Source organism: Oncorhynchus kisutch, linkage group LG2 (assembly GCF_002021735.2).
Source record: "Oncorhynchus kisutch isolate 150728-3 linkage group LG2, Okis_V2, whole genome shotgun sequence".
In the NCBI taxonomy this organism is placed as follows: domain Eukaryota; kingdom Metazoa; phylum Chordata; class Actinopteri; order Salmoniformes; family Salmonidae; genus Oncorhynchus; species Oncorhynchus kisutch.
This window is the reverse complement of record NC_034175.2, coordinates 27,502,937-27,516,903: the sequence shown is the minus strand read 5'-3', so window position 1 is coordinate 27,516,903 and position 13,967 is coordinate 27,502,937. Positions and strand designations below refer to the sequence as shown.

General features: G+C 40.3%; 1 protein-coding gene across 1 annotated transcript; it reads left to right on the top strand.

Moving 5' to 3' along the window:
• The first annotated feature begins 6,773 nt into the window (after nt 1-6,773).
• Nucleotides 6,774-13,070, top strand: LOC109903969 (growth/differentiation factor 6-A-like). The gene is made up of 2 exons (XM_020501012.2): nt 6,774-7,268; nt 11,430-13,070. The coding sequence occupies exons 1-2, from the start codon at nt 6,917-6,919 to the stop codon at nt 12,320-12,322; spliced, it is 1,245 nt and encodes a 414-aa protein (XP_020356601.2). The 5' UTR covers nt 6,774-6,916; the 3' UTR covers nt 12,323-13,070.
• The last annotated feature ends 897 nt before the right edge of the window (nt 13,071-13,967 follow it).

Below are 13,967 nucleotides of genomic sequence, written 5' to 3'. Positions count from 1 at the left end.
TTTTCAGCTAGTGTATTTGATGGGTTTTGTTTCTGTAGCTAGCTTGGCTGGCTATACACTTTGGTAGCTACTGGCTGGTTTTCATGGTTTGGGCTAGGCCCCTTAGTTCCAGTGAAGGGAAATATTAATGATACAGCATACAATGACATTCTAGATGATTATGTGCTTCTAACTTTGAGGCAATAGTTTGGGGAAGGCCCTTTTGTGTTTCAGTATAACAATGCCCCTGTGCACAAAGCGAGGTCCATACAGAAATGGTTTGTCAAGATTGGTGTGGAAGAACTTGACTGGCCTGCACAGAGCCCTGACCTCAACCCCATCGAACACACCCATCGAACGCACACCCCATCAGTGAGCGACCTCACTAATTATCTTGTGGCTGAATGGGAGCAAGTCCCCGCAGAAATGTTCCAACATCTAGCGGAAAGCCTTTCCAGAAAAGTGTTATAGCAGCAAAGTGGGGACCAACTCCATATGAATGATTTTGGAATTAAATGTTGTCGAGCTGGTGTCCACATACTTTTGATCATGTAGTGTACATAGAATGGTACACTTAAATGGTGCAATCTAAAACATCTACGATTAGCTGGTGGAACTGATTAAATTAAATTAATAATATAGGTCTTATAACTTATTCCACTCTGCAGGTCCACGTTTTGGCTCATTTATCGTTATATCCATATACAGTGCATTCGGAAAGTATTCAGATCCCTTGACTTTTTCCACATTTTGTTACATTACAGCCTCATTCTAAAATATATTTTAAAAATCCCCCTTCGTCAATCTACACACTATACCCCATAATGACAAAGCAAAAACTGTATTTTAGACATTTTTGTCTAAAAAAGGGAGTGTCCCTGCACAGCTATTTTCAGGTCTCTCCGCTCTGAATGGACCACACAAGGACATTCATAGACTTATCCCGAAGCCACTCCTGCGTTGTCTTGGCTGTGTGCTTAGGGTTGTTGTCCTGTTGGAAGGTGAACTTTCACCCCAGTCTGAGGTCCTGAGCGCTCTGGAGCAGGTTTTCATCAAGGATCTCTCTGTACTTTGCTCATCTTTCCCTCGATCCTGACTAGTCTCCCAGTCCCTGCCGCTGAAAAACATCCCCACAGCATGATGCTGACACCACCATGCTTCACTGTAGGGATGGTGCCAGGTTTCCTCCAGACGTGAGGCTTGGCATTCAGGCCAAAGAGTTCAATCTTGTTTCTCATGGTCTGAGAGTCGTTTAGGTGCCTTTTGGCAAACTCCAAGCGTGTTGTCATGTGCCTTTTACTGAGGAGTGGCTTCTGTCTGGCCACTGTACCATAAAAGTCTGATTGGTGGAGTGCTGCAGAGATTTTTTTTAAATTAATATGCAAAAATGTCTAAAAACCTGTTTTTCGCCTTTTCATTATGGGGTATTGTGTGTTGATTGATGAGGATTATTTTTATTTAATCAATTTTAGAATAAGACAGCAACGTAACAAAATGTGGATAAAGCGAATGGGTCTGAATGCACTGCCTAGGACAGAGATGGGCAACTCCAGTCCTCGGGGGCCTGATTGGTGTCACACTTTTGCCCCAGGCCCAGTTCACAAACCCGTCTCCAATAATCAACTAATCATGATCTTCAGCTCCGAATGCATTTCGTTTAATCAGCTGTGTATGCTAGGAATGGGGGAAAAGTGTGGTACCACTCCAGCCCCCGAAGACTGGAGTTGCCCGTCCCTGGCCTAAGGGCTAGTTAGGGACCATTGGTAAATTACACAATGTAAATGGGACAATATGTTAAAATTCCAATAGCTCCGAATGTCAATGACTTAAAAACCTCAAACACACTATAAATTGTAGAAATTCATATACAATTATTGAAAGCATTTAATGAGTAAACTAAAAGGTGTGCAACATGGAAATATTGTCTCATTTACATTGTGTAATTTAATGTCTGTCAAAGTCAGACAGACTGCTGTAGATAATTGGCAAAATAATTTGGCTTACTCTTCCCATCTGCGAAAAAACACACCAGACACCCACATCACACTACACCCCAAAACCAACTCATGTTTGAATTCATTCATGGCCGCTAGCATTTCTTAATTAACCAAATCTAAAATGATGCCAAATCAGGAAGTTCTGTCTCTTTAAAACTAACTAAGGACATGTTGCACCTCTACCTTGCTACCTTTCAGATGAGCCTAGAAGGAGGACAGGTGAGAATTGGAGGCCAGTGGAGTTTTGGGAAATACACGGTAGATGTATGTATTCCAGAGTAAAGATTGTTCTATAGAAGAGAGACCCACACCAGCAACTGTAATTGAGTACTGGCAGTGTCTGCTGTGACAGGTGGGAAGGTGAAAGTTCATCTCAAAGTGCACCAAATTCATGCATATATAGCTGTTGAAATTGCTTCTTTTTTTGTGCTGGGGGAGAATGCCCTCAGTCCCACCTACTGGTTCAGGGCTAAGCCCTGACTGTCTTCAAATCATAGAAATACCCCAGATTGTCAGTATAGAAAAGCAATTCTGTCTTTGACTAGAATTTGAATAGAATTAATACTTCTATGTCTAAAGAGGGGGGGGGGGGGGGGGTAATGTAAATAGTCCTAAATCCCGATTTAGCCTGAGCAAATTTTCTAATAAATTATTGCTTATTCTAAAAAATATATATAAAAATACAATACTACAATCTCATTGTCAGTTCAATGTGTTTTTTTTTTTACTGTACTCTTCCATAATGTATGGTAAAGCATAAATACATTAACCTTGTTTTATTTCTTACAACCTTCAACAGCACAGATAACCTTCCATTATCTTACAAAGAGAGAAAAAACTGTCTATCAGAGATTTTCTGTACTCTGACTTTCTATTAAAATATTGTCAAATCTGAGGGTAATTTGAAGCACTTGAAGCCTAGTTTATAGAAAACTAAAGTCTTTAGTTATTCTCGTTGACTTTGCAAAGGATTGTAAGCGTTCCTTTGAAATGACGTCACATACTACTCTGCTTATCACCTTTACCTGCAGATCAGTTTCGCGCCGGGCGAAGTGGCGCATACCTGTAACCCAAGTCACCCGGGGGTTGAGGTTGGCGCATTGTGTGAGCTCTATGTCGAACGGGTGTCTGCACTAAATTCAGTGTCGATATAGTGCTCCTAGGGAGGCCGGGCCCTCCATGTCGTCTAAGGAGGGCTGCACTGGCCCAGGTTGGAAACGAAGCAGGTCAAATCCCAGGTGCAGTCCAGTAGTGGGATAGCGTCTGTGAGTAGACTCTGCAGCGCATCCTTCGCAAGACTTCACAATCCAATTTGTATCATCCCCCCAAAAAAGTGTTTTAAAAAATCTGCTTTATGGTGAGAATTGCTTCTACAGCATGTTTAGTAACCATTCGACCAATTTAATCAGGTGCTCTTCTGAGAACTATACTGACTCATACTGACGAAAGAAGTGAATAACGTAATTCAGCAGGGCCCGTTGAGAGCAACATTTATTTGAGGACAAGTAACTGCCAAAGCTCTCCAAACTCAATGTTCAGATTGCAGAGATCAGCAGACGGAGGCTGTTAAAAAAAACCAGATGAGGTGGGGAATACTGAGTAGCTTCACACTTGTGGCCAGAACATTCAAGTAGCCTACCCCTGTGACCAATGGCTACCTAATTGTGTGAGACATCAAAGGCCTATTCTCATGTGAAACATTTGGAGTAAAATACTGACCCTGTCCATGTGTCTTAGAGTAAACTTAAAGAGTGAAAGCTCCATGTCAAAGCGACAGATATCAGGTGGTGGTGGACAAATGCTGCCCTCTGCTGGAGTGTACTGCAACACAATGGAATAGTAAATCATGCTATTTCAACCACATGCTATTTTATGGACTGATTTAATCATGTTTATTTCTCCACATACCTTTTTATAGAGATGCAAATAGATAATCATTCACATTAAAGTTTTAGATAAATGTAATAAATGCATTTAAAGGTTTTAAATCCTAATTTAAAACCTCAAATATGCCATAAACACTACCGGACAAAAGTTTTAAAACACCTACTCATTCAAGGGTTTTTCTTTATTTTTACTATTTTAGTGAAGACATCAAAACAAGAAATAACACATATGGAATCATGTAGTAACCAAAAAAGTGTTAAACAAATCAAAATATATTTTATATTTGACATTCTTCAAATAGCCACCCTTTGACTTGATGACAGCTTTGCACACTCTTGGCATTCTCTCAACCAGCTTCATGAGGCAGTCACCTGGGATGCATTTCAATTAACAGGTGAGCCTTCTTAAAGGTTAATTTGTAGAATTTCTTTCCTTCTTAATGCCATTCTTCGTCTTTGAGCCAATCAGTTGTGTTGTGAAAAGGTAGAGTGGTTTACAGAAGATAGACCTATTTTTTTTAAACCAAGTCCATAATATGGCAAGAACAGCTCAAATAAGCAAAGAAAAATGACAGTCCATCATTACTTTAAGACATGAAGGTCAGTCAATACGGAACATTTCAAGAACTTTGAAGGTTTCTTCAGGTGCAGTCGCAAAAACCATCAAGCGCTATGATGAAACTGGCTCTCATGAGGACCACCACAGTAAAGGAAGACCCAGAGTTATCTCTGCGGCAGAGTATAAGTTCATTAGAGTTACCAGCCTCAGAAAATGCAGCCCAAATAAATGCTTCACAGAGTTCAAGAAACAGACACATCTGTGTGAATCAGGCCATCATGGTCGAATTGCTGCAAAGATACCACTACTAAAGGACACCAATAATAGGAAGAGACTTGCTTGGGCCAAGAAACACGAGCAATGGACATTAGACGGGTGGAAATTTGTCCTTTGGTCTGGAGTCCAAATTGGAGATTTTTTGTTCCAACGGCAGTATCATTGTGAGACGCATTGTGGGTGAATGGATGAACTCTGCATGTGTATTTCTCACCTTAAAGCATGGAGGAGGAGGTGTTATGGTGTGGGGGTGCTTTGCTGGTGACACTGTCAGTGATTTATTTAGAATTCAAGGCACACTTAACCAGCATGGCTACCGCAGCATTCTGCAGCGATACGTCATCCCATCCGGTTTGGGCTTAGTGGGACTATCATTTATTTTTCAACAGGACAATGACCCGGTGTATGGGCTATTTTACCAAGAAGGAGAGTGATGTAGTGCTGCATCAGATGACCTGGCCTCCATCCCCTGAACTCAACCAAATTGAGATGGTTTGGGATGAGTCAGACCGCAGAGTGAAGGAAAAGCAGCCAACAAGTGCTCAGTATACGTGGGAACTCCTTCAAGACTGTTGGAAAAGCATTCCAGATGAAGCTGGTTGAAAGAATGCTAAGAGTGTGCAAAGTTGTCATCAAGGCATAGGGTTGGCTATTTGAAGAATCTCAAATATAAAATATATTTTGATTTGTGTAACACTTTTTTAGTTACTACATGATTCCATATATGTGTTATTTCATAGTTTTGATGTCTTCATTATTATTCTACAATGTAGAAAAAAATATAAAAAAATAAAGAAAAACCGTTGAATGAGTAGGTGTTCTTAAACTTTTCATGGGTAGTGCAGATAAAAGCTAAAACTTTACATACCACAAAAAAAAATCTGCATCCAAAATTGATTTTGTGGAGTTCTTCAAAACCGGGTAAAGTATTTGGTTGGTGAATCTTTTGGATCCAATCTTACCCAACTGTCATTAGAAATAGGGCCTGCATAGAGGTTGGCTATAGTCCTAAACATACACAGAGTAAAAACTATGGCAGACACACAATTAGTGAATGCATCAACACCTGCATGCATTATAAATCACTGTGAAGTTGTTTCCTGTCTCAAACTATTTAAAATCTTATCACTGTGAAGGACCTTGTCGGTTTGTTGACCTACTAACACCACAGTTAGTTAATATGTTACTGACAAGGCCTATGCACACATCTTATCTCTGACTAACCCGTTCAAGATTGGAGATTTCCACAAGGGATTTTCATTGTCCTTTATCTGGAGACATGATGTCCTTATCATGAACTGAATGACACATTTTTGAGGATACATTATTATCATGTCTTCATCAAGTGGGCCTAGATATTTAGAGAAGTACGGGTCGTATGATTTTGAAGCAACTTGCAGTTCATGGCAATGCCATTGGAGGCCGGTAGAGTACAGCAAAAAGATAGGCTGAATAGCCTAATGAATAGTGTTCGTGCCATTTATTTTCTTGAACGGAACACATTCTCTTCTAGTACTTTCAGAATCTATTGATAACCTTTGCCAATTTGGTTTACGCACAGGAATACAATATATATAACCGAGGTCCTTTGTCTTGAAAAGTAAAGATTGCACCTGTGACCTTCGTTAGGGATGTAGAACATCGTCCCAAATAGCTAAACTATTGCGAAAGGTTTTTATAAAGTAAAACAAGATGGCCCCAAATTCTTTGCATGTTTGAAATAAAAAAAATATTTTCGTGTCTAAAAGTTTATTGGGGGGGTCTTAGATAATTGGTTACATTGATCAATATAGGCCAATAGGCTACTCTCTCAGCTGGTTAGGAACGTTCCATGACCTCTGCTCTGTTGAAATCTTTGTCCAACTCTTGACCTATGCCAACGTGTTATTGTACCTTTAAACTTGGCTTCCTGTGGCGTTACTTATGGCTGTGAGATACGACTTCTCGGCCATCGGAGATGTCTCCTCCGTCTTAACGTCCATAGAAAGACTGGGAAAAGTTCTCCAGTAAGTAGGCTACATGAGCGTCTGCAAGTGGGCGTGTTTCTCTATTGATTCAACAGTCTCCGCTCTTGTGTGAAGTCGAGGGCGCGAACGCACTTTTCTGGTGAGAAGGGAACGCAGAAGTCTAACTGACGCGCAGTCTATCTTCAGCTCTTGCTGTCTAAAAGTCGCTTCATTGTGGAGAGGGCTTCGAAACATCTTTGGGACACTATCACCATGGACGCATTTCAAGTACTATCGTTATATTTGTTACTGATCTTCATTTGGAATATACCATGTTTTCAGTCAGCTGCCATCATATCCCCCTCTATGCCAAGGAGAAACAAGGGAGTGAAGATACTTCATGATGGACAAAGGTCAACCACATTTCTCAAAGAGATCTTCGCATCTTCCCCTATGTTAAGCCGTCACCGAGAAGACTTTAATAAGGACGCAATTGTGCCCCACGATTACATGCTCTCCATATACAGAACGTATTCGGCTGCAGAGAGACTCGGACTAAACGCAAGTTTTTTCCGCTCCTCAAAGTCTGCAAACACCATAACAAGTTTTGTGGACAGAGGAACAGGTTGGTCTCATCTAAAATGACTTAGCTATGTAGTCTACTACCGTTGCATACGACCAAGTAACAATCTTGCTACGTTTGTTCTAGATTTGCACACATCGCTGCAGCCATGGTATGCATTTTTTTGAATCTAAAAAAAACACCCCCTTTCACAATAGCATAAACTAATAATTTTACAATGGCTGTCTTATTGAAAGAAATGCTGGAGTTGCAAGTTGAAATGTGGAAAAATGGTTTGCCTGTTCTACTCTTGACCCATAAAGAGTGCCATAAAATAAAATAACCACATCAAAATAGAGTGTGCTGGCCAATCTAAATATGTAGAAGTTTGAATTGTAAAAGGTACTATTAATGAATGCATAAAACGATATATCACAAGCTAAAGTGCAATTATCTTGTCAGCCTCAAAGTTGCACTGGAACGTTATCACCGTTTATGAGGGACGCATTACGTTTTGTTGTCGCATTCAGTTCACTTTGAGCCCTTGGGACACATTTTTAAGAGCCATAGGCGTACGTCAGTTTTGCAAAGTAAAAAGTTATATTATACTTACATTGAGCCCCAGGTAAGACGACAATAAAACACTAATTGAGGTCCTATCTAAATCAAGGTAGTAAATCATTCTCTATTGGTCCCCGCGTGCACCAAACCCATCCTGCTCAAACCTTGCCTTGTCGTCCGACTAGACTATCTCAAAACAGAGCCAATTGTGATCATCATAGAAAAAGTTATATTTCCAAAGAACTTGTGCATTTACAAATTGGTGTAGGACTATGTGAATCAGTGAACACGTCAAACAGGAAATTACAGTTGGCTTGCTAGGAATGAACAGTTTGAACAGTTTGTGTTACAGATCATCATGCAATCTGTATGGCCAACTCTGCAGTTAATAAACGGATATATTAGAATGGGTTAGGGTGGGCTACAGGTGATTAGGGACAGTTAACTGTGTAACAAGGTGATTTGACGGATTTGATTAGACAGACAAAGGAAGATAAACACCAACAAACCGAACACATGTACGTCTGCTTTATCTTTAGAGGAGAAATGCAAGCAGTTAACGTCATTGTTGCCATTATTTCCCATCTGTAGCATAGAGATGATTTGGTGAAAAAGCCTCACTTTTCCCCTGATTTTGATTTGATGTGTCACTGGCTCTGACCCTTCTCTGGACTCTCTGAGGGTTGCTTAGCATCGAACCGCTGATTGGAGTATTTGAACTCGTGATCTAATTGAGTGTTCATGTCATAACATATCAAACACTGTCTATTCTCCCATAATGACCCAGCTCAGCCAATGGCACATCACCAAAAACGAAGGAAAAAAATGTAAGAGCACGTCCTTCGCTATGAAGTGGTTAGTATTTTACTGTGTACCTCCCTGTGCGACCGCCACTTTAATTACTGACAATATTTTTTCTTCCGTTCTCTTAGCACATTGGTGGTTTCTGTTAAGATTCTACCAGGCCCTCGAGTGTTGAGTTGTATTGTTTAATAGGTTACAACATAATGTTTTTTGCACTTTAAAAAGTCCGAAAAGTAATATTCATGCGACGGCGTCCGTGCGTAATTTATGCATTTTGCGCTTTTTCAGCTATTACGCACAGCTCTTTTTGGAAACACTTGTACGATAGACGACACTTTTGTATAAAACTGAAATGTTTTATATTGTGTAGCCTTTCCCCTCTGCAGGTAAAATAAAAACAATTTATGCAAAACAGATTAGGAGACGTCCCTATGTTCGTTATGGTCGCAAGGTCAGACAAGAATGAACCAAATGTATAAAAATTACTTTTGGCACTTGAAGTAACTCATTAAAACGCAGATGGTGCTCGCTGGCCTCGGAAGCCACAGCACTAGAAATCTCTCTCTCTCTCTCTCTCTCTCTCTCTCTCTCTCTCTCTCTCTCTCTCTCTCTCTCTCTCTCTCTCTCTCTCTCTCTCTCTCTCTCTCTCTCTAAAATTATATATATATATATCACTCCTCTCCTCTTCGGTCTCTTTCTCAACCTTCAGAAAGTTGTAGCCTAATAGATAAAAGAAAACGTAACATCAATGTTATATGTTGTCCACAAACTCAGATAATACAACAATAGGCCTAACATAAATGGATGACGCCGTATCGTTCATATTTTGGTCAGATAAATATGTAAATTACATATAATTTTAATTTGTCGTGTCTTATCTCCAAATCAACAAACTGTAATGTCTTTAAAAGTTCTTTAAAACAGATTCCCGCTGTAACCTAAAGTCAGCATAATCAGGCCAAGCACTTTTGAACCGGGAGTGTTGTCGTTGGCAAGAGGAGATTAAATATAAGCGGGTAAGTATTTTAATGAGGAAGAGGGGAATTCAGAACTGTTAATTATTTGGTGACCTTGTATACGATTTGTTTGAGGTCTTATAAAAAACCTTAATGTAGACCATACGTGCAATGTTACTGAAACAAACACAAGGTTTCACTCTACTTTTACTATTAAACTCTGCAGGGTTCACAGAGGGGGGAAAGTTCTGGCAACCATGTTCAAATATCTATTTAGAAAAAAATATTATTTTGATATATGGCATCTATATTGGAGTAATAGATTAATAGCCTAAACACAGGGCGCAATTGTTTAGGCCTAGAACAGGCTACAGAGAGTTGTTGTTTTTATTACATAGCATGTTTTTCACTGCATTTAATTTGATGGACAAATGATAAACGGAATCACATTTGGTTGATATTTCAGAACACCACAGATTGATCTGTTTTATGTAGGCCGAGTATATTCCTGTTATCGTGAATTGCTAAAGAAAATCGCATTTAGTTTGGGGAAATAATTTGTTAATGGTAGCCTTTTTACTTCAGCCTATTTGAGTATTTACCCAATTATGCCTAAGTATATTTATATTTGACTGATGAAAGATGAGGAAAATCAAAAGTTCTGTGTTTAAAAAAAAACTATAATGTATTTTATGAAATCTTGGGTTTTAGATATAAAAATAAAACACTGCATACCGCCGGTATACCCTTCACAGAAGAAATTAACAATATTCTAACTTATATGAGAGCACATTGACTCGCTGGGATCAAATATGTGTGGCCTTGGCCTCGTGGGTCTCGAGCAGGGAATATTGTATTAATTCTGTATTGTTCAGTTGAGTGTACAGTAGCCTATGTCGCCTTTGGTCGGTTGAGTCTGGCAGAATCCCCATCCGTCATGTCACTAGGCCCCTCGTTTCTTTGCTTCACAACTTTGATAATCGTTTCAGAAATTATTTTTCCCAAGCAAAGAATAATGAATGAACTTGTTTGATAAAATATTCACTAATTTAATCAGGCTCTTCGTTTAGTGGTGATAGGCCTACATTGAAAAAGAAAAGTATTCTCAGAAGGGATTCATTTGGGGTGTTATTAGAAAACAATAGCCTAATATAATTAACATTTAAAATGAATGATACGATTCAATTGACAATTCAATTGAAGTTTGCTTCTGAATTTCACATTTCTCTCCCAATAATAATTAAATGACATAGGCTATATTTCGATTCTGTTCTAATAATAAAAAGTGACAACATTTAAAGTACAGGGCAAAAGTATAGGAATATAGACTACTGAACGGTATTTTGCACATCGAAAATGTATAAAATCCAAAAGGAGAGAGAGAGAGAGAGAAAGAGAGAGAGATGTAAATTGCCTGCTGTTGTATTGTGATCATAGACTTAGCCTACAATATTCAGGCTACTGTCTCAACAATTGTATCTGAGTTTCATGGAAATAAAGTTGATTCAAACAGGTGACACCTCATCATATTAGGCATAATGGGCAAATCTAAATAATTGAATATTTATGGTAGTTGTTTTGACAAGTTTGCACCTGTTGATTATTGATGTTAAGAGTGAAGATGGTTTATTGTACAGTACCAAAATGAAAATCACCCTTTCTGCTCAGAAATTATATCAAATAGCCTATGATGTTAACTACGAGACCTTTTAAAAATCTAATTTGATGACGTGTCAGTCGTAGTTTGTCTCAGCTCGACATTGGAGTGGGCACAGAAAAACAAGAGAGAAGGCCAGTGGATCTGGCCTCTTTGTGAGAATGTGAACCCTCCTCCTCCCTCCCTCTCCTGAACACTGTACACCCTAAGTGAATCTGACTGCAATTATTTCTTTTTATCTTGCAGACGATCTCTTGCACTCTCCTTTGCGAAGACAAAAGTATCTGTTTGATGTCTCAACCCTTTCAGACAAAGAGGAGTTGGTTGGAGCTGAATTAAGGATATTTAGAAAAGTGCCCGGGGATTTGCAAACGTCCCCGACAGGTCTCTATGACATTCAATTACTCTCCTGTCGATCAGAACGGCTACTGGATTCCAGATCCCTTGATCCTCTGGATTCCAGAAAACCAGGATGGGAGGTTTTGGACGTGTGGGAAATTTTTAAAAACCGGCATCACTCTGCCCAGGGGAGCCAGCTTTGTCTCCAGCTCAAGGGCACTCTTGGTAAATCAGAAATGGAAATCGATTTAAAACAGATGGGATTTGACAGAACCGGTCGAAACCAGCAAGAGAAGGCCATCTTGGTGGTTTACACCAGGTCCAAGAAAAGGGAGAACCTGTTCAACGAAATGAAAGAGAAGATCAAATCGCGCGGATCGGGGAGCAGGTCGGAGGAGGAGAGGGGCCTGCGGTTCAAAGCCAGGCGCCGACGGAGGACTGCATTGAACAATCGGCATGGGAAAAGACATGGCAAAAAGTCCAAATCTAGATGCAGTAAAAAGGCTCTGCACGTTAATTTCAAAGAGCTAGGGTGGGATGACTGGATCATTGCGCCATTGGATTACGAAGCGTACCACTGCGAGGGCGTGTGCGACTTCCCTTTGAGGTCGCATTTAGAGCCAACTAACCATGCCATCATTCAAACTCTCATGAATTCAATGGACCCCAATAGCACACCTCCTAGCTGTTGTGTTCCCACTAAACTAAGTCCCATCAGCATTCTTTACATAGATTCGGGCAATAACGTTGTGTACAAACAGTACGAGGACATGGTGGTAGAGCAGTGTGGCTGCAGGTAGCGTCCTTTTCTTCTGCGACACTTGAACGTATTTAAACCCCGTAAAAACAAAGATAAGTCAGTCGGCCCAGGTCAGGATATGAAAGCTGTGGCATATCTTAAGCATATAGACCCATGCGTTCTTGCCATATCATGGTGCGCCTAAACTTCACTCAAAAGGGATCCACGAGAGACATTATTTGCAGTGTGGGCCTATGCAAGCATATTTGTGTTGGTCACATTTAAACTCAGTACAATCTCACATAGCCTTATCTGTCCAATTGTTGTGTTAAACTAATACATACTCCTAGTCTACATTGCCATCCATATGATGTGTTTTTCAATTGCATAGTCTATTGTTTCGCGAGGCCCCGACATGGATAGACAGTTCGTTATAAACCATTAGTCCGCAGGAGAGGAGTGGCTATCGACAGGCTAGTGATAGGCTATCATTTGTTCTTTTCTGAGCAGACTTGGAATTGTTGGTCTTCCATCAGTGAATTACGTCCGAAATGGGCACAGTGGAATGCACCTGTTCAAACTAGGCCGCAGTCACGGGATAGCCCTTGTGCATTGTTGCAGCTCCCTGCAGCGGTCTTGCAAAGAGGACTCATTTGTAGCGGGTGTTTCCAGGCTCACTGCCAGCATCCAGCTGAAACTATCGAGCTCTTCTGATGCGTTATCAATCGGCCCTAGCACCCCCCCCCCCCCCACCCTCTCTCTCTCCAATTTCTCTCTCTCAAATATATTTCTCTCTCTCTCTCTCTCTCTCTCTCTCTCTCTCTCTCTCTCTCTCTCTCTCTCTCTCTCTCTCTCTCTCTCTCTCTCTCTCTCTGTCTCACTGTCTCTCTCTCTCCCTTTCTCTCTCCAAAAGGTGAATGTAATCTACCAAACACACAATGGGCTCTGAGGAAAAGAGATAACGCAGGTATGCCTACAAGAGATGTGTCTGTGCGCCCTGTTTCAACCGAATGGAGTGCGCGCCCGAGTCACCACAGCCGGCGGGAAACGAATGCAAGACTTTAACAGACGATTCTAAACATGGGCTCTATGGACATAGGCATTCATATTGTGCCTGTCATTTTACAGCTGACTGTATCTCGATGACTTGCTGAAGGCACACTGAAAGGCATTTGGACCCGGTTGCGCACAGGAGCACGTGGGGACACCAGAGGCCACGATAAATAATCAAGACAAACATTTGCATCTCCAACGCATCTTACAAAAGGCACTTCCACAACTGACTGCGGCAATGTCATGTAGTCAGGAGGAACGCCTTTTTTCGTGATAAATCGACTGACCTGAAAAGACTCGCAAACGAGATATTTAAATGCACATTAGCTTTGAATGCACTGCTGTTCGTTATTTGAGCTGTAAATATTTGTATAGTTAAAACTTTACAAGTGCAACGAATGAAGAAATGACAAAATGCATTTCTTTGTACATGTACATACTTTAAATGCACTCAAATCGTTATAATATCTATTCTATAATAATTTTATTAATGGTGATGTACAGAGTTTCATGATAATCATATATTTCTTACATTGATAAGAGTAATTTAAGCTGTATAAAAACTGTTGAGGGTGGAAATACCATTATTGATGTCTACCTCATAATTACCTAGGTTCTGAGTTCTGAGGTGCATTCAACTGTGTTAAATTCTT